Source organism: Myotis myotis, unplaced genomic scaffold (assembly GCF_014108235.1).
Source record: "Myotis myotis isolate mMyoMyo1 unplaced genomic scaffold, mMyoMyo1.p scaffold_m19_p_17, whole genome shotgun sequence".
Classification (NCBI taxonomy): Eukaryota; Metazoa; Chordata; class Mammalia; order Chiroptera; family Vespertilionidae; genus Myotis; species Myotis myotis.
This window is the reverse complement of record NW_023416321.1, coordinates 9,334,389-9,357,970: the sequence shown is the minus strand read 5'-3', so window position 1 is coordinate 9,357,970 and position 23,582 is coordinate 9,334,389. Positions and strand designations below refer to the sequence as shown.

General features: G+C 54.5%; 1 protein-coding gene across 1 annotated transcript; it reads right to left on the bottom strand.

Annotated features, from left to right (window-relative positions):
* Positions 1-3,114: 3,114 nt before the first annotated feature.
* On the bottom strand, positions 3,115-18,797 carry GPR179 (G protein-coupled receptor 179). The gene is made up of 11 exons (XM_036339509.1): positions 18,004-18,797; positions 16,563-16,671; positions 14,565-14,652; positions 14,165-14,400; positions 12,834-12,902; positions 12,110-12,219; positions 11,572-11,810; positions 11,257-11,395; positions 10,627-10,732; positions 9,956-10,102; positions 3,115-8,244 (listed from the first exon to the last, which is right to left on the bottom strand). Exons 1-11 carry the CDS (start codon positions 18,795-18,797, stop codon positions 3,163-3,165), a joined length of 7,119 nt encoding a protein of 2,372 aa, XP_036195402.1. The 3' UTR covers positions 3,115-3,162.
* Between the last annotated feature and the right edge of the window lie 4,785 nt (positions 18,798-23,582).

Below are 23,582 nucleotides of genomic sequence, written 5' to 3'. Positions count from 1 at the left end.
ACTTGGGAAATATAATTAGTGTTTATAAGAGATGGTATCATTTAAGAGGATCTTTTCTCATACACTGACTCCCTGAATCAGCATTCGTATGTCACAGAAGAATGTAAATCCAAAGAAATCATTTCTCAGCCTTTGGAACGTGTTCCTAATTATCAGCTGTGCCCTGGTCTGATCCCAGGAAGCGTGGGGGAAGTTCATCCATTGGGGTAGTCCATCTGTAAAACTTGGTTCCCTGACTTCGATCGCCTTTTAGAGTAGGCGACTATTTTCAGCCCAACCCTGGGAAAGCAAAGGCACCAGACTATGGGCCTGTGTAGAGTGAAACAACCCAGCCCCTTCTTGTTCCTCAGCTCCAGCTGGACTGTTAGGAGGAAGTGGGACTGTCCAGGTGTCCTGTGTCATTGGAAGTTAATGACAAGGGAAAGCAGTCTATACCCAGAGCAAGCTTGGCTTATAGTACTATTATTGCTTCGTCAGCCCAGTGCGGCCTTCCCTGGAAAAACAGGACCTTAATTCTCATACTTTATATTTTTCAAGCCTAGAATTTTCTTTTAAGGAGTCTGTAAGTTAGGGTAAGGATTAATCTGTTCTGACCTTGACCTGAGAGTAGAATCCAAATAAACTGGAATCGGTTAAGAATAATCTAACTCCTCAGTCCTTCTAACGCTACCGTCTCAGCAAAGCAGCAAACTGACCACGCCTCACCGGGGAAGATGGTTGTTTTTGCAACAGCTGCTGAGTGCTGGCTATGGAGACAAGATGTGTAGGCTTAGGGAAGAGGCAGCATTGATGGGTTAATCCAAAACAGCCACTCCCATCATGCTACTTAGTTTCAACCTCTTTGGCTTAAAATGTACATCATTTTGCAGCCCATGTAAGGTTTGGTCATATCCTATTTGTGTGATCCCCAGATTAAGGCAAAATGAGATGGGAAGTGCTTTGAGCAGGATCCACAGCCAGGAGGAATAAGGGGAGGTAACCCAGGTTGGGTAGGGAAGCAGAGAAACAAAGCACATTTATTGGGCAAATGATACATTGATTCTCTGAATATGTGAAAACAGTGCTTTAAATAAGCTGTTTCACCCCACTCCCCTAGATCTGTCTCCGGGGCCTCTAGATAATCCTAAATAGCAGCTACGCAGTAGCTGCCACAGGGAGCCAGAGGATAAGTGCAGTTTTCGTTTCCCCTTGGGATCAAATCCAGATGAGCGAATGGCCCAGATGTGCAGGATTGGCTAGAAAGACCAGGCAGAGCCCATCTGCAGTGCCAGCCACAGAGTGGAAGTCCTGAAGGCTGCAGTGTTGTTACCTTTGGCTTTAGAGCAGGCATTGCTTTAATTCCAGTTCTTGTTTAAAAACATTGAAAAAAGAAAATCACCATAATGAATAAAGCTAGAACCAACTGCCAAGGAAAAGCATTCTTTATTTTTTTCTATATGGTTTATTTCACAGCAGTGGGTATAGAGACAATATTTTTGTTCCCAGCTGATCAGTTCTGAGGTGCGCAGTTAGCAAAATATGCATTGGTTCAGAAGCTGTGGGGTTAACCAGCCAGAGCCCAGAGCAACAAACAACACACATCAAATACTTCTGTAGATAGGAGAACAAGGGTATTTAGTCCCTGAAAATGTGGGTTACTCCATTCATTTTCCTCCTTTTTGGCAATGTAGCTACTTTTTCTGTGACTTGCTGTGTCTGCCCAGAGTATTCACATGCAGACTCATTTCTTCCCCGTTGGGTATTTGGTCTTACTTTGCCTTTCCTCCCTGTGAATGGCATCAGTATCTGTTCCGTTAACATTGCCCACTTCTGCCATGTTTAGCCTGCATGTTTCTACCCCCACTCACCACTGCCAGTCCTGGGACTTCTCTGACCAAGGTTTTTCTCTTTCCTCATTTCCCTCTGGTCGTATCATCTAATTCCGGCACTCTGTTATCTAGGATTGCTTAAGAAAGAGGAGCCTGGACTGACTTGAGAGAATAGAGCTGCGCTGAGAACAAGAGAGCGCCCTAAGAAAGAAGGCTTTGTATTCACACGGTGCCCTTCCCCAGCCCTCAGGCCTCTCACCTGCTCTGTGGCACCACTCTTTCTGGGGGCAGTTTATAGTGCTGGCTGCAAACAGGACCTCCTTTCTTTCTCAGGCTTCTCAGGAAGGAGACCGATGTGGGCCTCTCGTTACTGAGCAAGTGATTTGGAGTGGCTCTTGCATCAGAACCAGAGATTCCCTCTGGCTCCAGTTGCATTGACAACAGAGAGGGGTCCCTTTGGTGACAGCACTGAAAGGCTAGGAGGGGGAGAATGAGCCAGTGAGATGAACTCTAGACTGGCAAAAGATGGGGCACGAAGAAGGGGCCATCTGAAAAAGCTAAACTGGGAGACACGGTGTCTAGAAGGGAGAACTCGACCTTGGCCCACGTGGGGAGGACCTGGAGCGGTGGCCTTTCCTTCTCCGCTCCGTCTCTGATACTGCTTTGGGTGGCAGATGATATGGATGTAAGAGTGCTCGGTTGGCTCTGCTTCATCAGTAAACAAGGGAGGTCTGAGGATCGATTAAGCCGAAACTGGAGATCCAGAGTCAAAATGACAAGGTCTTCAGGCCTTTCAGGCACCTCCTTTGAGCCATTTAGGTTTTTCCTCTTATTTATCTTTGAACTTCAATTAAGTGGCTTCTTAAGCTTCCTGTGGTGACCTGTATAGCCTTCTGTCAGCACCTTGTTTGGTTTCGTTTCTTCTTTAAAACAAAAAGGTCCTTTGTAGACTTCAGAGAAGACTAGGGTCTCCCCATGAGAAAGTGTGGGCGGGCACTACTGATTTCCTTTCATCCCTAACCTTGGCTTTCAAGTGAGTGTCTCTAGACACAGACGGCTTGTGTTGAGTACTCTAGCTGGAAAGGAGGATTCATTAGGAGCAGAGGGTCTGGCCTTTGTTCGCTACAGGAGGAAGAATTGGAGATAAAGACAGGGTACAACTTCCTGTAGGGATTTGAGCTGCACCCTTCCTGTACAATTTGTCTTTGAGTGAATTGACTTCTGGCTTTCCTGGAAAGGGGTGGTCAAGGGTCTTTGTTTCAGCTCTTTGGGGACACCTAGGACTTGGACAGGACCTTGGCTCCTGAAAGCCAGCCACCCGATGTTTGACCTCACGCGAGTTTAAATGGAACTGTTACTCCCAATCCCAAGGATAGACAGTTGGAGGGATGAGTTCTTCATGTGGATCTTGGGAAGCCACTTCTCCTTGGTCTTCAGTTAGGGAAGAATTCTGAGCCGCAGCTTCTTGGAGAGTTGGCCCTGAAGCTAAGCTGGTTCTTGGACCAAGCCCTGAAGGCCCCTGGAATTCTCTGCCGCCTTCCGGCGTAAAAGAGCTGGCTGGCTGGCTCATTTGGGGGCGGGAGCACTTGCTTTCCGGAAGGAAGCTACCCAGAGGCCTCTGGATGGAAAGGCCTGGTGGGTTCTCAGGGCCTCTGGGGAAAAATGTTTCTGTCTGCGTTGCTGTTAGAGCCGGGAGGCCAGGCTCCTCAGAGGGGGCTCCAGTTGCCTCCCAAGGACAGATGTCTGCCATGGTGCCCTTTATTTTATTTCCTTCTGGGTCTGTGACTTCCCACTGATACAGCTCTGCCATCCTGCCCCCCACACTACTTGCTCCATGGGGACTGACTTGGGCTTGGTCAGTGTCCAGAGCATCTGGCTGGGGGAAGAGTCCCCCTGAATCCATGCCTGCCCAGGGGCAGACCGTCTCCTGCGCTCGGCTGCCTTTGGCTGCTGCTTTGGAAAAGTGTTCTCTAGTCCCGCCAGACCCTGCCTTTTGAAGGAACACCTCTCCTTGCCCTTGGAGTGCTCTGTCTGCCTCCTGTTCTGGGCCCTCTTCCTCTGCGGCTGCTGTACCCATCTCCCAAGGACAGATCTCTGTTCTCTTGGCCGAGGGAACCTCGACCGCTTCCCATGGACACACTTCTGCTAGCCTGGCCTCCACTCTGCCTGCTGCCTCAGAAGTGCCTTTGCTCCTGTCAGAAGCTTGTGGGGCTGGTGGTGGAGACAGACCTCCACTGTCTCGACTCTCCCAGGGACACACAGCCTCCTGCTTCCTGTCTGTCCTCCCTGGCTTTTCCTCAACTGCCCCAGCTTCAGCTTCTGGTTTTTCTGGAGCTTCCCCCTCCTCTGGAGGTTCCCCTTTTCCGCTCGGTGTGGACACCCCTTCTTCAGGGATTCTTCCAGGCACCTCCCAGGGACAGACCTCTGCTTTGATGCTGCTGTCAGGCTGATGAGCCTTTGCGGCAGGAGCGTCCCAGGGGCACACCTCGGCGTGCCTGCCCCCAACGCTGACCAGTCTCTGAGAGCCGGTTTTCGGTTGGTCAGGGCACTGCCTTTCGGGGCTGGAGGAAAAGATGGCCGGGGCCACGCTCTCCCATGGACAGATAGACTGTAGCTCCTTGTTTGCTTTTTCCCCACCTTCAGTCGTGGCTTCTGCCTTTGAAGATGGAGCTTTTTCTTGGGTTATGAGTGCTTGGAGGGAAGCCGTTTTGGGGTCTTGTATCAGGTCTCCTTTCTCCGCTACCGCCTCATTGACTTCCAAGGCATGCTCCTCTGCTGCTCTCCTACTCATGCTGCTGGCTGAGTCTGAGGCCTTCGGGGCCTGAGCAGAGGGTTCCCTCAAGTCCTTCTCCCAAGGACAAGTAGCTTCTTGCTCTTGACTCAGTTCTGTCTCTCTTTTTGATGATTTGTCTTCTTGCAGGGAGGTGAGTCTCCCCCTTTCTGGAGTTTTCTCCCTCCGCTCTGCTGAATCACTCCCCATCTCTCGTTCCAGTCCCTTCCCAGTAGCTCCTCCAGTCACTTCCCAGGGACAGATCTTGGCTCTGTCATTGGTGGATGCTTCCTCTACTTCCCAGGGACACACCTCAGCTGGCCTGCCCCCCACATGACCCAGTTCCTGGAATCCAGCTTTTGGTCTGTCAATATCCACAGGGTCTGAATGCTGAGAGGAGCTGCCTGGATCCAGGCTCGCCCGGGGACAGGCCACCTCCCGCTCCCCAGCTGGCCTCTCTGGCTTCTTTGGAGCAGTAAGAGCTACCTCCCCGGGCCCAGGGTCTGCAGAACCCTTTCCTGTAATGCTTGGCAGGTTCCTAAGGGCCTCACCTCCCAGAGCTTGCTCCTCCCCTGCTCTAGCGCTCACCCCCCAGGGACAGATCTCTGCCTTCTCAGCAGACGGAGTGTCCTCCACATCCCATGGGCAGATTTCGGCAGTTTTGCTTCCCACACCGCCTGACACCTGGAAACCGGCTTTGGGTCTGTCTGTGACTTGAGGACCCGGTTGTGGGTGGAATCTGCCAGGGTCCACACCCTCCCAAGGACAGACTGCTTCCCGCTTTTGGAGCTGTCCCTCAGGCTTCTCCCACGCCGTGACATCTTTGATTCCTGGTGTTTCAGGCATTTGCTCCTTGTCCTTTTGAGATTCTCCTCCTCTGGGTGCCTGTCCTGATGTCCAGTCCTCTGGGAGGATTTCTGCCTTGGGACAGATTTCTGCCTTGGCAGGTGGTACTGCCTTTCCCTCTGGCTCGAGGTCTTCCCGTGGGCACACCTGCGTGGCTCTGCTTCCTCCCTTGCTGGGGAGTTGGCCACCGGCTCTGGAGGAGGAATTGTCCAGACACGGGCTGGAGTGCCCAGGGGCTGTGCTCTCCTCGGGACACAGCGACTCCTGCTGTGGACCAGATGTCTGCACTGCTTTCCCAGTCTGTCCCCCTACCTCCCCAAAGAGCCTGTTTCTGGAGGCTTGACCCTCTTCTTGGGCAGAGTCTCCACCGGTCCCCTGACGTAGCATTTCCTTCCCCACTTCCTCATCACCCAGCTCCCAGGGACAAATCTCTGCTTTCCTGATGGCAGGAGCCTCTCCTGCCTCCCAGGGACACACCTCCGCAACGCTCCCCGAGCACCCGGGAGTTCCTGGGGCCTCCGTAGCGATTGCTAAGGGGCCACGGAAATCAGTCCTCTCCCACAAGCAGAGAGACTCCAAGTCTCTGCCCAGTTTCTGTTCTTTCCCGGAGGTTGCTTTCTTGGGACCTTTCTGCTTTTCCTGGGGGAGCTTCTTCACTCCCTCCTGGGGTGGTTTCTCGTTCTCTCCTCCTCCCCTTGCCTCCCAGGGACAGAGCTCTGCCTTGGCCATGTCAGGTGTACGCGCTTCTGGGCCTGTCACTCCCTGCGGACACTTTTCCACCTCTTTAGCCTCCATACTGCCCCCTGCCTCAGACCTGCCCTCGGTTCTCTCGGAGTCCTGAGGGGACAGGTCCCTGGGATGGGCATTCTCCCAGGGACACACTGCCTCCTGCCCCCTGACCAGCCTCTCTGGCTTCTTCCGAGCCAGGGCAGCCACATCTTTAGGCTCGGATTCTTCTGGGGCTTTCCCCCTCCCTCCTCGGGAGTCAGCCAGATCTTGTCTTAATGCCCTCCTCTCTGGGTCTCCGCTCACCTCCCAGGGGCAGATTTCAGCCTTGTTGCTGTCAGGCAGACTTGTGTCGGACTCGGGGACCTCCCAGGGGCAAACCTCCGCCACCCTGCAGCCAGCACTGCCCAGGGGCTGGAGGCCGGCTCTGAGCAGCTCCTGCCTCCCTGCAGGGGCTTCTCTTGCTTGCTCAGCACTTTTGTCCCCAACGGTGCCCTGCCTGACTTGCCCCGGTGTGGCAGGCCCTGTTCCACCTGCTCTCTCAACACTCCCCTCCCCCTGGCCCTGAGCTGTCCTCCTGCCTCTGTCTTCTTGTTCCCTGCTGCCCTCCTGGTGACAGACGTGGAGCATTCTGCTGGTGTGTGCATTCTGTTGGTTCTGGAGGGACTCCTCATCTTCGCAGGGGGCGAGGGCCGCCTGCTTACTCATCACCTTGCGCCCGCCTAGCCTGGGGGACCTGGGGCATGCCCCCACCCCCTCTCCTGAAGCTTGGCCCTTGTCCTTCTCAGGACTCCCGTCCCCCCTACCCCTTTCCCTGTGTGTGCTCCGGGAACGGGTCAGAGCTTTGATAGCCAGTCCCAGGCTGCGCACGGAACCCTGCTGAACAGGGCTCTTGAGGCTGTGGGCTTTGGAAAAGATCTTGGGCCTGTCCTCGTCCACATCATCGGCTTCCCCCTGGAGGCGCCTGTCCTCCGTGTCCATCCCATTCTCCCCAGCATCCCTTTTCTCTGCTGCTACAGAGAGGGCCCTCCAGAGCCTGGCCCGAGCTGGGGCAGGGGAGTGGTGGCCTCGCTCTGGGCCGGAGGGGCCTTCTTGAGCCACGTTGTCTTTCTTGACTGGCAGCTCTGCATTCTCCCAAGGGCAGATGAAGGTGAGTAAGCTGGGGCTTTGGGCGAGTATTGGGACTGCTGCCAGGGCAGGGCCTGGAGCCAGAACCGGGGCTGGACCTGGAATGAGAGCTGGAGCCAAGGCGGAAGTGGGAGACAGCATCCTTGGCTCTCCCCGGCAGGCCCCAGACAGGGCCATGATGGGCGTGGAGACCTGGTGCTGGATGGAGGGGTGAGGCAGCCTTCGGGCAGCCTCCTCCTGAAGCTTCCCAGGGGCACAGGAGCTGTCCATGCTGCCGCTGCTCTTGGCAGGGGAAGGTGGGGCTGACAGAGGGGCCCCTCGGGCTCCCTCCAGCCTCCTGGCCGATGGCCTCCGAACTGGGCTCGCCTCTGCCTTCTTTCTCTCCTCTCGTTCCTTTGCCTGCCGGTAGGTCTCCTCCAGATAGGCCTGGCTGGCCACCAGCAGGGCCTTTTCCCCGGAGCCAGCCATGACGCTGAGCGACTTCTGCAGGGAGGCAGGCCGGGCTCTGGGGAGCCTCTCTCCCACCGTCAGGTTGTGGGCGCTGGCCGACCTAAAGCCCAGGGCAGGGGGCCCCTCTGCCAGCTCCCGGCTCTCTGCCCGGGAGGCCCTCTTGGCCAGCTTCCTCCTCAGCAGTGAGTCGCGGAGAGGTGGGTCCTGCTCCCCGCAGTGGCTGCGGTCATAGGTGCTGCGGGACTTGCGCAGGGCCCGGGGCCCCTCGGGATCTTGGAGGCTGGAGCTGAGGAGCCGGCGGCGGGAGGAGCTGGGCAGGCTGCCGCGGCCTGGGGACCCCGAGTCCCGGGAGTGCTGCCGGGCCAGGGCCTCGGGGAACTCAGCCAGGTACCTCACGAAGGAGCGGCCCAGGCCCGGGCGCGCGTTGCCCCGCTTCTTGGGCAGGTGGGGGTTGTTAGCAGCCATTTCCTTGGTCTTGTGGACCTCTAGCTGGGCATAGAGCTTCTTCAGCTCATCCTGGGGGAAGAGAGGACCAGGAGGGCAGAGCTGACACTGGGGCCGATGGGCTAGTCTCTCCATCCACTGGCTGCACTGTTACCGCCTCAGCCCTTATTTAGACCATTTTCTCTGGGGGAGTCGCTTCCCCCCAAGCTGTGCCCCTTCCTTGCTTTAAACATCTCAGGGCCTAGCCGGTTTGGCTCAGTGGATAGAGCGTCAGCCCACGGACTGAAGGGCCCTGGGTTCGATTCCAGTCAAGGGCATGTACCTCGGTTGCAGGCTTCATCACAGTCCTGGTTGGGGTGCATTCGGGAGGCAACCAATCGATGTGTCTCTCTCACATCAATGTTTCTCTCTCCGTCTCTCCCCCTCCTTTCCACTCTCTCTAAACATCAATGGAAAAATATCCTCAGGTGAGGATAAACCAAAAATAAATAATCCTCTCAGCCCAGCCAGCATGTCTCAGTGGTTGAGCATTAACCTATGAACCAGGAGGTCACAGTTCAATTCTGGGTCAGGACAAATCCTTAGGCTTTGGGCTCGATCCCCAGTAGGGGGCGTGCAGGAGGCAGCCAATCAATGATTCTCTCTCATCATTGATGTTTCTATCTCTTCCTCTCGGAAATCAATAAAAATAAAATAAACCTCTCAGAATTCACCACTCTGTTTCTGCAAGACCAGCACCAGCCTGGTTCCCCGCCGGACCCACTCAGCTCCGAGGACGCAGTGTGCACTCTTGTCTGAGGGGCAGGACACCCGAGTTTCAGGCTGCTGACTTACCATGCCCCTCGAGGGTGTTTCCTGACCTCTCTGAGCCTCTGCGTCTATAAAGTAACATAACTGGCTGCTGGTGTTAGCTTCCTTAGAAGGATTATGTGAGGTTGAGGGACTAGTCACTAGTGGGTAGGAAAAGTGCCGTATTCAGGTGTAAAGGATACAGTGGGGCCTTGAAATTCTCTTATACTTTGGATCATTCTCCCCAGAGCCAGCATAGGGAGAGTAGATTGGTTGCTGCTCCACAAAGTGGAGACCAGGGGTGGTGTGGCCGTGGCAGTGGCTGTGGCCTCCATACTCTCTGGCGTCCCTGCAGGATTGGGGTCTCAGTTCAGCCTCTCCCAGCGGGCAGGAGGCAGGGCAGGCAGAGCTCAGAGGGTGTGGAGGACACAAGGGGGAATGAGAGGCAGAGGCAGTTGGGACAGGAAGGAATTGGGAAATGAAAACAAGTCGGTGTAGAGGCGGGCCCCAGTGGAGGTGGAGGGATGGGCAGAATGGCTAGTGAGGGTTCCCCACACTCTAAGTTTTATAAGACAATGGGCTTAGACCGCCAGGTCTCCTTATTTCCTGCCCACTGAGCCCCTCATGAGGGTTCCCGTGACTGTAATGCTGTCCCTAAGCAGAAAAGTGAGAGTACGGATGCGTTCCTGGGAGACTCAGGAAGAACTTCCTTCTCTAAGAGCCAGGTTCAGGGAAGGGGGACCCTTGGTAGCTGCCTGACCTGCCCGGCCTCAACTGACTAGAGTCCCCCACTGCCCCAGTGATGCCCCTGCTGCTGGGGGACACGGCTCTGCCTCCAACTTTAAATAGAGTCAGGGAAGTAGCTCAGGGCAGTGGTAGAGAAGGAGGGAGGCAAGTCTTGGAAAGCTAGGAGCAGGGCAGCAGCGCTCCCTGCCGGGTCCCTGATAGCTAGCACCAAAGGGAGGTGGGGAGGGCGGGAGGGCGGCGCGCCTACCCGAATGTCTCCAGGGTCCAGGCTGCGCTCGCTCCAAGCTGAGACGGTGCTGCTGTTGAAGTAGGAGCCTGAGCGCTGCAGGTCCAGCTCGTCCTCATACTCCTCATCCACCATCTCCTCTCGGGGAGGAGCCCCCGGCTTCCAGAACTGGCCAGGGAAACGGGCGGGTTGGGAAAAAGACTCACCTGGGTCCCTGTTCACCACTCCCCCACCCACCTGCCCCAGGGAGTAAGTCTTCATGAATCCTCACCCCCCTCTCTGACTCGGAATTCCTCTCACCCTCGCTGATCTCGAGCTTAGAGACCAGGGGCTCTGGGCCTCCGGCCTCTGCAACTCCTAGCCATGTCTTCGGCTCCCCACCCCTCTCTCTGTAACTGCTTCCGAGGTGATGTTCAGAGTCCGCCACCTTAAAGCTTGGTCACCAAGACCCCTCCAGCCCTCCCTCTCCTTTCCCCTGCGCAGGGGTTGGAGGTAGCTTCCTCCCCCGAGTGGGCTCCTTCCTTAGGGTCAGAGCCCGCACACCCACAGGGTGCCCTCTTCACCGGGACCTGGAGATGGCGCTGCTGCTGCTGCAGATCCACAGTGCCCCTGACGCGGGGTGTGTGTGTGTGGAGGGGTGGGGGGTAGCGGGGGGGGGGTCTGCCTTATATCCTGGAGGGGGAAGAGCTCACCTTAGGGATGAAGAGCAGAGCCAGGGTGGCGGTGACTGTGCTGTGAGTGTGGAAGAAGAAGAGGAGGAGGGTCCAGTCCGGGTGCAGGGAGGGAACCAGCACAAACCTGAGAGTGTGATGGGAGGGAGATGCTTACTGTGGGTGGGGGTGGCCTCTTCCCCCTCCCCACTCCCCTATGTCCCAGCTCCAGCCTGATCTCCATGGAGCTACGGGTGGGGTGAGGAGGGCACGCTTCCTTCTCGCCCACTCTGGGATGGAGGTCCTGCCTCAAGGAGCCCTCCCATACTCCAGCTCGCCTTCTCTGGCTGCCTACAGTACAGGCCTGTGCCCCACAACCCTATTATGGACACACGGCAGGCATGCTGCTGGGACAGCTGAGATGGGAGGTGGGAGAGTCAGGGAGAACTGAGCAAGTGTGGGAGGCACCTCCTCTTCCTGGGTGTTGGGTGAGACGTGGGGTACGAGAAGGGTATCTGTGGGTAGGGAGAGAGCTCCAGGTGGGGGGCCTTCCTCACCTTGCTGAGGCATAGCCGTGCTGTAGGGATGGCCATGGGAAGGGGGTGCCATCGTCTAGAAGCGAGGAATAGTGCTGGGTGGGGAGGAGCCGTGAGTAGGGGGGCCCTTCCTCACCTGGCTGCATAGAAGGCAGCGGAGAGCAGCAGCTCGTTGTGCAGGGCGATGCCCATGTAGCGCGGCTCGTGGAAGGCGGAGGGCACCGCCCGCGTGGCGTAGCAGAGGAAGCTGCCCCAGCACAGGAGCAGCATCTCGGCTGTGGGGAAGCGCGAGGGGCAGAGGCGGCACCCCCTCAGCAGCCAGCCTACCCGTTTCTCTGTAGGGCTTGCTGGGAGGAGCCGGGGCGAGGGGTCAGGGGTCAGGGTACCAGGCCGGGGGGGCTGGGCCAGAGGACCCGTGGAAATGCAGAGCCGGGCCCAGAGCGAGACTCACCAACAGCCATGGTGTAGTCCCAGCGGTCCTGATGGCAGAGGTAGAAGTGGCGGCCCGTGCGAGTGTGGCCCCGGGTCACCAGGGGCGTGTGCAGCCCGCCTCGCTCCAGGACCCTCACTGTCCACACAGCCAGGAAGCCCAGCACCAGCAGCAGGAGCAGCCCCAGGCGCCGAAGCGGCTGCCCGCTGCTTGGATGGGGGCCCCGCTGGGCCGTTCGAGACAGAAACAGCTGGAGCACTCTACAGGGGTGTAGATGGTGGGTGGGGGAGAGGGGAGGGCCTAGGAGAGGGGCCAGGGCTCTGTCCTCTGACCATTGCTTTCCTCCCCTCCACATGTACCTGTTGCCCCATCCCTTCCATGGCTCGCTGCCTCCTTACCCCCAGAAAAGTGATGAGGGGGGAGGACAACAGTGATGGGGGCAGGCCCTGGGGACAGGGAGTGGAGCTGGTAGGGATCTGACTGTGAAGAACTCCATTCCACCCGTGAGCTGGGGTGGCGGGAGTGAGCAGCGTGAGCGCAGGCCTGCTCCAGCCCCTACCTGTAAAGCTTGAGTATAATGGTGCCGTAGACAATGGCAAAACCCAGCAGCCGGACCCAGCGGAGAGCGATGCAGCGGAATACACTGGGCTTGAAGTACAGGATGAAGACCTGTTTGCGGGGCGAGGGGAGCAAAAATGGCTGCTTTCCACTGCACTCCTACTATGTGCCAGGCCTCCTAACACCCTTGTCATAGAAGCATCATCATCTCCATTCTGCATGGGAGCAGCTTAAGAATCAGAGAGATGCCCTAGCCGGTGTGGCTTCGTTGGGCCTTGTCCCATGCACAAGAGGGTTGCTAATTCGATTCCACACGCCCGGGTTGTGGGCTCAATCCCCTCTAGGGGGTGTGCAGGAGGCAGCTGATCTGTTCCCCTCTCACATCAATAGTTCTCTCTCTCTCTCCCTTTCCCTTCCTCTCTCTCTAAAAAAAAAAAAAAAAATCCATAATAAAAAAAATCTTTATTTATAAAAAAGATCAGAGAGGTTAGGTAACTTGTCCTAAGTCACACAGTGGGTCATAGGGTTCTTTTTAGCTTGGACTGTTTGCTTCCAGAACTCACTAGGCCAGCCTGCCATTTGTTGATCTGAGTAGGGGGATTTGGAGGTCTCTTAACCCCCTCCCCTGACAGGGCAGAGAAGAAGTGTTCTGGGGTTTGGAGGGTTCCACGTTGGGACTGCGGGAACCCGGGGGGGTGGAGGTCAGCCTCTGGCCACAAACTCACAGGGAAGTAAAGCAGCAGGGATCCAAAAAGGATGGTCTCCAGCAGGACAACTCCAGACGCCCGGATCCTCTGTGAGCCCAGGAACGAGAGAGGTGGGTAAGCAGGGAAGTGGGAGGACAGCCTGGATGGCAGTGCAGGGGGGTGGTCCTCAGATCTGTTTTAGGGGTCACTCAGTGGTCCTGGGCTAAGACTTTACCCCATAACATCAGCTCCGCCCTCCATCCATAGCCGCACTCCTATTCCCACCACAGGCGCTCAGCTCCCCTGGCACGAAGCCTGGCTAAGGCCCAGGTTTCAGCCCCCACCAGCCTAGCCCCATTCTCCTCCCACCCCAGCCGGGGCCTTGCTGCAGACCTGGGCTCAGATCAGAGGCTGCTGAAGCTGGAAGGTGCCCCATGCCTTCCTCCACGCTTTGGTTCAGGCTGCTCCCTGGTCTAGAGAGCTCCATCCCCGCCCGGTAACCAACTGGCTGAGCTTCCAGTGGCACATTCTCCAGAAAGTCTTCCCATGTCAGCGCAGGCAGGACAACTGGGTCCTTTCCTGAGCCGCCACAGAAGCCAACACAAAACTCTGTCCTCGGCCCTGTCTTGCTCCATTCACCTGGGCGCTCCCGAAGGGTCCAGATCACTTCCCCTAGTACCTACACACTATTTCGAATCAAGTCAAGTGCCTTCATTTTACAGGTGAAGAAACAGGTCTAGCCCTAGTCGGTTTGGCTCAGTGGATAGAGCGTTGGCCTGTGGACTGAAAGGTCCCAGGTTCGATTCCGGTCAAGGGCACATGCCCGGGTTGCAGGCCCGATCCCCAGTAGGGGGCGTGCAGGAGGCAGCCAGTCAATGATTCTCTCTCATCATTGATGTTTCCATCTCTCTCTCCCTTTCCCTTCCTCTCAGAAATCAATAAAAATATTTTAAATAAAGAAAAAGAAACAGGTCTAAGTGGTGAGGTCACCCACCTAATGGCACATAGTGTGTTGGATTAAGAATCAAGGCCAGCCGAAACCGGTTTGGCTCAGTGGATAGAGCGTCGGCCTGCAGACTGAAAGTTCCCAGGTTCGATTCCGGTCAAGGGCATGTACCTGGGTTGCGGGCACATCCCCAGTAGGAGATATGCAGGAGGCAGCTGATCGATGTTTCTCTCTCATCAATGTTTCTAACTCTCTCCCTTCCTCTCTGTAAAAATTCAATAAAATATATTTAAAAAAAAAAAAAAAAAGAATCAAGGCCAGAACCCATTTCTCCCAAATTCTAGTAGCCTCTGGTCTCGTTGGTGCTCGGGACCCGAGATGGGTAGGACGTGTGTGTGGGAGACAGATGTGGAGCCTGGCTTACCTTGCTCCGGCGGCAGCGGTAGGAGACCAGCATGCTCAGGAAGACAGTCAACATGCAGCAGACCTGGCAGGCCACCACTGCTGCCCGCAAGGCCAGGGCCTCCTCTGCCAGGCATGGCGTGGCGTCCAAGCAGCTGGTGCAGCCCTCAGCACAAGGCTGGCACTGAAGCAGCCTTCCAGAGCCGCCTTGCGGGGACCCAAATTGCCCGGTAGGCGGGGTGGCATTCTCCTCTAACCCTATAAAGAACAAGATGGGCGCAGAGAGAGCGGCATGGCTGGGGCATGCTGAGATCCTAGCCTTCTCTCCCAGTGGTCACCACAGCCCTCGTCCTGCCCTCCTCTGGTGGCTCTGGGATAGGGTCAGGAGGGGAGGAAGGAGGAAGGACTCCACAATGACATACCCCAGGCGAGGCTTGCCCCGTAGAAGCCAGGTTGGCAGCGGCAGAGGTAGCGGCCAAGGACAAAGCCCTGACTCTCCAGAGGGATGCACTGTGGGAATGACAAAAAAAACAGACATAAAAACAATAGATATTTGTATGGGGCTTTCCTTCCTGGGAAGAGATGGAGGATCCATCTACCTTCCTACCCATTGCCCCTGGGTCCACACTAGGGCATCTCACCAGAAGCCCTCCTTAGTCCCAGGGAAGCCTTCCCTCTGTGGGAGCCCTACTGCACCCCACACCCACGGCCACTTCTCCAAGAGACACCCAAGCCAAGAGGATGGGGCTAGAGCACCCTTTTATTCAGACCAGCAGTGACAGGAGCTCACCGGTCCCATTTCCCAGTGCCCAGCTGGGCGAGTGAGGTGCTGCGGGAGGTGGAAGTAGCAAGAACTCTGAGCCCAACCACACCCGTGTGCCTGCATCCTGCTTCAAAGGGGCCCTTCAGCCTCCCTCTTGGGCATGCCAGTGGGTTGAAAAGGCTCCCACAGAGGAGTGGCTTCCTCTGTCAGGGGCCATCTGGCCTTGGCACAGGCCTGCTTTCTCCAGCCCGAATGCCAGGCTAATGCCAGGCTGGTGGGATGCCAAGGCCAGCTCTTTATTCCACCTCCGCCCATTAATAGTTACCCAGCAGGGGACAGAGCAGACCTCAGAGCGAGGTGAGGAGGACGAGCCACGGATGAAACCAGATCTGCTGTAGGGAAGGCTAGAAACAGCACGAGGCAAAGGAAAGGGTGAACCCTCAGAGATTATTTTTAAAAGTTTTAAAAATATTTTGTGTATATTTTTATTGATTGAAGGGAGAGGGGTATAGAGATAGAAACATCAATGACGAGAGAGATTCATTGATCAGCTGCCTCCTGCAACCCCCGCCCCCCTACTGGGGATCGAGCCCACAACCAGGGCATGTGCCCTGACTGGGAATAGAACTGTGACTTCCTGGTTTATGCGTCAATGCTCAACCACTGAGCCACCCTGGCCAGGCAAACCCTTGGAGATTCTATATCCAGCTCGACTTCACCAAGAAAGGTTAGAGGGTGCTGCTTCCAAAATCTCGGCCCAGCTTCTCCTCTTGCCTGAACCACTGGGACACGTTCTGCGCCTGCCACCGCCTGCACAAGCAGACTAAAGCCTGCCCAGAGATGCGACTGTGGCTAGGATTTAAAATGCACCGGACAGTAGGGTCCCTTCTCTGTCCCTGGACTTATAGCTTCAAACACATGTGCCCTGAAGAGCAGCAGATGCCCCAACTGGCCCCAGGGCTGCAGGGCTCGCCTTGGCTTCAGTCCAGCTCAGGAACAAGCACGTATCAATGTGACTGTGGAGCAGGTTAGTGCACTGGCCTCCCAGTTCCCCAGTACTGGGCTCGCAGGATGACCAGCCGTTGCTTTCCATTGTCCAGATTCTTCCGCATCCATGGCTCCGATTCTGCTGGCATCTGGCCTGGGTTCCATCACCTATACCATCCCAGAGCTCTTCAAGCTCCTGCTGTGGCTAGGTCCTCCCACAACTCAACCAGCAATTCCACTTATTTCAACAAACACCAACTGAGCATCCCTTGTGGGTCAGGAGGAGCCTGGGGCTCTGGTGACATGACAGGACATGACAATGTGGTCCCTGAGAAGGGGAGGGGATAACTAATAGAGGCTCAGAAGATGGTCCCGGAGAGGGACCCTGGAGCCCCCACTACCAGAAGGGAAAGCAGACAGGGAGGCTCACTGACATTTCAAAGAAACGAGGGTGGCTGTCTTGGGTAAAGGGTGGGGGTAGCCTGTACATGTCCCCACCTTTTAAAAGCCTGCAAACCTGTTTTTAGCTCATCACTAGGGGCTCCCCTGAAGAAGAAAGGCTGGTGTGCCTTTGTCAGCTGCTCCTGGGAGCTGGGTGGTGGCAGTGGTGAGAAAGGTAGGAGTTAGGACCCTATGCCCGCTCCCCCCCACCCACCCCCCTTATCCTTACCTGGGTGCTGTTGAGATCACACAGGTGCGTGTTAGAGTACCATCCTGGGCCGCTGGCACACTGATTGATGTCCACCATCTGAAGATCTATGTCCATCTGCACCTGGCCCCTAGGGCAGTGATTGGCAGTTAGAGGCATAGTGAAGGCTGCCAAGATAGACATGTGTCCTAGGGCCCCAAACTATGGGCAATGCAAGCTCTGTAAACTAGCACAGCAGTTGCAGTGTGCGGAGAGGGCACACGTGCATCCCATTTCTCCAACGCTAGGAACCCTCACTGTCTCTGTAGGCAACAATCCCTCTCTCCCTAGGTCATCTCCCATCCCCATCCCTCAGCTTTTCAACATCCTAGCATTTCCTGGTTTCTATCAATTGGTAGGGGGAGGGGGCATGTCAAGACATTTGGGAGCTGGGACTTGGATGATCTGTTTGAAGGGGATTTTCACATGTTTCCACCGCATGTACACACACACACACACAAACTCACACACACACATACACATTTAGAACTCAAGTATTAACCACCCCTTACTCTGCCCAAATCAGAATTCATCATAGCAAAGGAGATATGGAATGGAGAAGCCCCGAGTTAGAGCTGCCAGGCCCAAGGGCTCCCAACCCCTGCTCTGGTTGAGTGGGGAGAGAGCTGGCGGGGAGCCGAGTTTCCTTGGGGGCAGCAGGGAAACCCTGCTGGGGACAGTGAAGGGGGACACTCGCTGGAAAAACAATGTTATTGTTGAATGTCTTGAAGTACTGTGCCCACTGGCTGCCTTCTTCCCACCAGGACTCCCAGTCACCTCTTTATCCTGGCTGAGGGGGGTCAGTTATTTGAGGGGTGTCACAGACTCCTGCGCCAGGACAGTAGGAGAATGGAACTTACTTGATACAAGAATATAGCCATTGGGAGTGACCCTGAGGACCTGGCCAACTGCTGAGCAGAAGGGGCAATGGTTTCAAGTGTCCCCCCTACACCCACCCCAGCCAAGAACTTTCCTTCTCTTGGGAAACCCTCCTTCTACAGCTCTGGATTGCTAGAAAGCAGCGGGTTTAGCTCCTGAAGCACCCATCTGGCTCCTCCAACATGCCTGGTGCATGGATTATCATTTTCATCCACACCAGGCCCTCTCACGCTCAGACCTGGGGGCCGAGACCTACACCTGGCTATATCCACACATCTTACATCTGTGCACACATATGTGTATCCCTATGTCTCAATACGTTAATTCCCACACAGTGCACAGTATGTACACTCACATCTATATGTGTTCACACAGTTACACATACAGAGTCGACTGCAAATACACACTGCTGAATGCAAATATACATATCTGTGTCCCCCAGACACACATGTGCATGCCAAATGGCCCATGCACGGCTGGGTGGACTTGGGCCCCCAGCCCCACAAACCCACCAGTGCATCGAACCCTGAACAAATCCACTTACCTGATCTCCGGGCTGAGGTCTGGCTTGAGTCCATAGAAGGGGGCCGAAAGAGTGAGAAGCCAGCCTGGACGGAGCCGGCCCTCCTGGCATTCCAGGAAGGGGGGCGACAGCCTGACATGCTGCATGTCCCCCAGATACCCATCTCCCCGTGGCCACTTGGGGCTTCCGAGGCTCCCTAGGTCATTGGTCAGCACCCGCTTCTGCAGGGCAGGGGTGTCCAGGGCCCTGGTCAAGCTCTCTTCTGGTACCCCATTCCCAGACAAGTCCCGAAGCATGGTCTCCTCTCCCATTCGGGTGGCCTGCAGGGCCAGCTGCAGGTGGCTGGCTCCTGGCGGAGGGTTAAAGGTCAGCAAAGCCCGGTATGCCCTTGGGTCCCCCTCGGCCATGCTGCGGACCAGTGCCTGGTACCACTCCACATCCTCCTCCACACTGGACTCGCGGATGTCGTTGGCTTGTAGCAGCATGTTGAGGAAATTGGCGGCCTGGGTGAGGGTGCCCGCTGCCCTCCCTAAGATTGGGGGAAGCCCTGGACTGGCTTCTGCCCCTTGGGCTTCATAGCGCTCACTGCAATTAGCCCCCAACAGCTGTCGAGCATCCCCAGAGTAGAGAAAAGCCAGGGCTGCTTCAGCCCCCTCGGGGGCCACCCACATGGGTACATGTCCTGGCCTGACTTGGGAGGACAGCGGGGGCAGAGAGCGGAGGGGCCGCAGACCCCCCAGAGCCCAGCCACAGAGGAAGCAGCAGCCCAGCAGCCCCCACACAGGAGGAGGCATGGCCACTTGCCTGGTGCCCATCCTTGGGGCAGCGCTCGGGGAGCCTGGGGTCCAGGCTGCCTGGGGATTTGGTGGCTCAGGAGAGCCCAGGTAGAGAGTGGCTGCAGTCTGGGACTGCCTGCCTCCCCACCTCCTTTCCTCGCTTTCTCTTTTCCTCCCCCTCTTTCTCTCCACTTGTGCTGATTCGCCTGTTTTCCTTCTTCTAATGTCATCAGCTGGCTTCTGGACTCAGGCGTGCGGGCTCTGCCACCTCCTCTCTGTGTGGCCCCCATGGCAAACCCTCTAATCCTGACGCACCGCTCTTCCCTCCCCCTCTTATCCAGTGTTTGGGCTCCCTGCCCCCCATTCTCCACCCTACATCTGTTCCAGAGAGAGATAGATGGGAGGGGAGAGGGGAGAGGAAGGGACCAGTCATTCTCTCCCTCCCTCCCTCCCTTCCTGCCTCTCTCTGCCCTTTGCTCCATTATGAGAGATGGGAAAATCTGGGATGGGATGTCATAGCAACCGCAGATGAGCCCGTGCTCCCCTCTCCACCCCTCTCCCCATTCAGCCTCCTGGCAGCAATTGCGATGGGCACGATAAAGGGGCAGGCTGCATCTCCTGGCAATCTGCTTTGGCTGCCTGTACCCCCCGGACAGCATGCTGCTGAACTGGAATTTGAGATTGGGGATGGGGAGGGTGGGAAGCTGAGATTCATATAACTATGATTGTGCAGACTGTGGCAGTTTATAAAGTGTTTTTCATATGCATTACCTCAATTAATCTTCCCCACAACTATGGAAGGTGAATATTCTTTTTTAAATATATATATTTTTTATTGTGTCAGAGAGGAAGGGGGGGAGAGAGAGAGAGAGAGAGGGAGAGAGAGAGAGAGAAACATCAATAATGAGAGAGAATCATTGATCAGCTGTCTCCTTCACACCCCATACTGGGGATTGAGCCGGCAACCCAGGCATGTGCCCTGACTGGGAATCAAACTGTGACCTCCTGGTTCATAGGTTGATGCCCAAACACTGAGCTACGCCAGCTGGGCACCATTCCATGTTCTTGCTGATACCAGTTACCATGATTTACGTCCAAAACACACTGGGTGAAGGCATAATAGTAAGTTGTTTTTCCCCTCAAGAAGCTTTTCATAGTAATAACAACTAACATTCGTATAGTGTTTTAGCATGTACATGTAAGTTTCCATTTAATCCCCACAACAGCCCGGTGGAGGGAGGTTATCATTGACCTACTTTTACAAATGAAACACAGGTTCAAAGAGGTTTACTTATTTGCTCTTGGTCATAACTCCAGGAAATGGCACGATGAGGAATCAAACGAGATGGCAAGCTCCAGTGGGACAGGGACTGAGCCTCTCGCACTCATCACTGTACCCTGAAGGCTGGCGCATTGCTGGGCGACTGAAGAGAACCTCGGGTCTGGTTTACGTGATCTGAATTGCTCTTCACAGACTTTACAAACTAGGGTTCTACCACTGCGGGGGCCACTTTTATCGCCTTCAGTGAAAGAGGTATGTGTAGACACAAAATCTGTTCAACCAACATACACCTACCCAACTCACACACAGATATACTTCCTTGGCTGGGATCTACAGGCCTGGACATCCACGGGAATGGAGGAAGGCAGCATTCCTTGCCCTCTTGTAGAAAGAGGCTGTGTGCATTCCCGGTGCCTCTGAGTACTCGGGACAGAGTAGAAATACTCCAGGCGGCAGACAAGCTCCCTCTCAGGCCAAAAAAGTAGAGGACAGCAGAGGGCGCTGCAGAGCTACGGACCTTGCATTCCCTGGTAATCGGGTATGGGGCCAGAGCTTTCCAAAAACAGCCAGGGATCTCAGGTGGTCTTCTCCGCCTCAGGTATTCTGTGATCCTATAGCGATTTCTCTTCCTTTCTCCAGAAACCTCAGTGACATCTGAGAGGTAGCTGAGGGAGAGGAGTTAGAGAATAAAGTATTTGGCATCAGACAGGGCTATTTTGAATACCACTGCAACTTTCGGATTGTGTGATCTTAGGTGACTAACTTGAGTTTCTGTTTCTTCATGGGCAAGGAAGGATATTAATTCTGTTGGGCCGAATGAGATGAATCTGTACCAAGAGCCATAAGGTGTGAGGTTGAACAAACATTCAATACTTATTATCAAGGGCTTACTCTGTGGCCAGAAAGAGTCCTTGGCACTGAGAGTCCACGATGGGCAGATGTGGCCCTGACCTTCGTGGAACCGACAGCGTAGTAACGAAGAAAGGCTTCAGTCAAACAACTCCGCAGACAGATGACAAATTATATCTGTGCAATGAAGTGCAACAGGGAGTGGTCCTGGACCTCAGGACCTAAGGAGGAAGTGCCCAGGCAGGGAGATTTCCCCGCGGTAGTGAGAAGTTCCATCTGAAGAGTGAGTAGAAATTTACTAAGCAAAAAAGAGAGGGAAAAGCCTTTCAAGGAAAGGGAATCGCTTATGCAATGGCCACATGTGTGCAAGCTATCGGGGAGAGAGAACAAGGGGAAGCTTGGTGGGAGGAGCCCGGAGAAAGGCAGGGTCAGGTCACACAGGACCCCAAAAGCCTCCTTAAGGAGTTTTGTCTTTAGCTTGAGAACGATGGGAAATCATGAAGCATTATCATTACTAGCTATTGGACCAATTTCCATTTTAAAAAGGTCATTCAGGCTGCAGGACTCATAGCAGACCCTCCACCCTCTTCCCTTCAGCGCACCCTGGGGTACCAAAGTTGCTAAATTCTGCTGGCTGCTGCCTCATTATCCCTTGCATCCCTAAACACTTCGCATAGGACGATTGCAATGGTTTCCTAACTGGTCTCCCTGCCACCAGTCTGACCTCCTCTACACAACTAGCTTGATTTTGTTTGATCTTCACAACATGCCTGCCAGTAAGTCAAGCAGCAATCCTTATTCCTGTTTTTTTTCAGATGAGAAAACTGTGGTGCTATGGAGCTGGCTCATAGAGGTGTGTGAGAGCCAATTATAAAAATTCCAGGAATTCTGCAAGCCAGTTGTTAAACATAGCCAGTGTTAAAATTAAATTGTACAAATTTATAATGGAATAAATATTAAAACAAAGGTAATGAGTTCTCAAAACTCATCACTTCCTAATAATCTTACTGTTATGAGTTATCCATGTTCTTGGGATTATTTATGTTGTTGCATTTGCATGATGAAATTACTACATAATGGCATGCTACTGCTCATCTCTTTCTAACTCTGTGTTCAGATTGAAATCAACCATGACAGGAGTATTACACCATGGAAATTGGCAAACCATACAAATGTAGTGTTTTGTGGATTATCTAGACTTAAGAAAGTGATGGAGAAAATGTTAATAATTCAGATTTAAATTTAATGTGTTATGTCTGTGGCCATTTCATTGTGAATAGAACAAAAATTGTGGACATATTCAGTATTTGAAAATAGTTTTCTGAGTCAGCAAAGAAGTTACTCCCATAATTGACAGTTAAGACTGTCTTTTTTTTTTTTTTTACTTTCCTCTTACATTGACATAGAGGAAAATATTAACCAACATTCACTCCTTGGTAACCTGACACCACAAGGCTACACCCTTCAAAAGCTTGGCAAAAATCAATGAAAGCATTCTGTGAGAATCAATTGGTTACATGGAACTTGCAATTGTTTATTATTACTAGAGGCCGGGTGCACAAATTAGTGCACGGGTGGGGTCCCTCAGCCTGGCCAGCAATCGGGGCCTATCGAGGCCGTCTCGCCCAGTCCCTATCCGGGCCAATCCGAGTGGGGGGATGGGAGGGGGAGGGACTGTGGGAGGTTGGCTGTGGGAGCGCTTTGACCATCAGGCGGCCGCTCCTGCATTGTCTGCCCCCTGGTGGTCAGTGTGCATCATAGCGACCAGTTGTTCGGTTGACTGGTCATAATGGTCACTTAGGCATATATATATATATATATATATATAGACTAGAGCAGTGGTTCTCAACCTGTGGGTCGCGACCCCTTTGGGGGTTGAACAACCCTTTCACAGGGGTCGCCTAAGACCATCAGAAAACACATCTATAATTACATATTGTTTTTGTGATTAATCACTATGTTTTAATTATGTTCAATTTGTAACAATGAAAATATATCCTGGATTTTCATTACGAATCGATATTTACATTACGATTCATAACAGTAGCAAAATTACAGTTATTAAGTAGCAACGAAAATAATTTTATGGTTGGGGGTCACCACAACATGAAGAACTGTATTAAAGGGTCGCGGCATTAGGAAGGTTGGACTAGAGGCTCGAAGAACAGGGGTCTAATGAGCATATTACCCTTTTATTAGAGAATTTTTGTAAATCGTGTGCTACATATCCTTACATCAGTACAATGTATGCTAAACTTACATATTCTATACATATATCTGCATACATCTCCTTTCCCCCCCAGAGTGCCAGTTCAACATTTATCAGCACGCCTCTGAGTCTCAGGACACATTATCCATGTGTCATTACAGAAACATTCACTACATGCCAGGAGTGATACAGTTCGTCAATGAAGAAATGACCCCACCTGGGTCGGTCACACATCGCGAGCGGCACAGGCGGGACCAGAAACCGAGTGACTCCCAAGGCCGGCAGCTCTCTCCCGGGACCGACCTGGAGCCCCAGGGCTGGTCCCCATCACCGGCAGGGGTGGCTGCGGCCCGAGCGCCCGGGAAGTGAAAAGCGAGGGTCGGACAGGGACCAACAGCCAGGCGAGAAGCAGCTCGCGGCCAATAGCGGGCCAGGCCGCGCGTCACGTGACGCTCTCCGGAGGCCGGCGCGAGCCCGCCCTGGG

Excerpts from the sequence above, each read along its gene's own strand:
- GPR179 (XM_036339509.1), bottom strand. The coding sequence starts at position 18,797 with ATGGGCACCAGGCAAGTGGCCATGCCTCCTCCTGTGTGGGGGCTGCTG. Across the intron at positions 16,672-18,003 it reads GACCTCAGCCCGGAGATCAG|GGGCCAGGTGCAGATGGACA; the intron begins GTAAGTGGATTT and ends TCACTGCCCTAG. Across the intron at positions 12,220-12,833 it reads CCCTGCTGCTTTACTTCCCT|GTCTTCATCCTGTACTTCAA; the intron begins GTGAGTTTGTGG and ends CCCCGCAAACAG.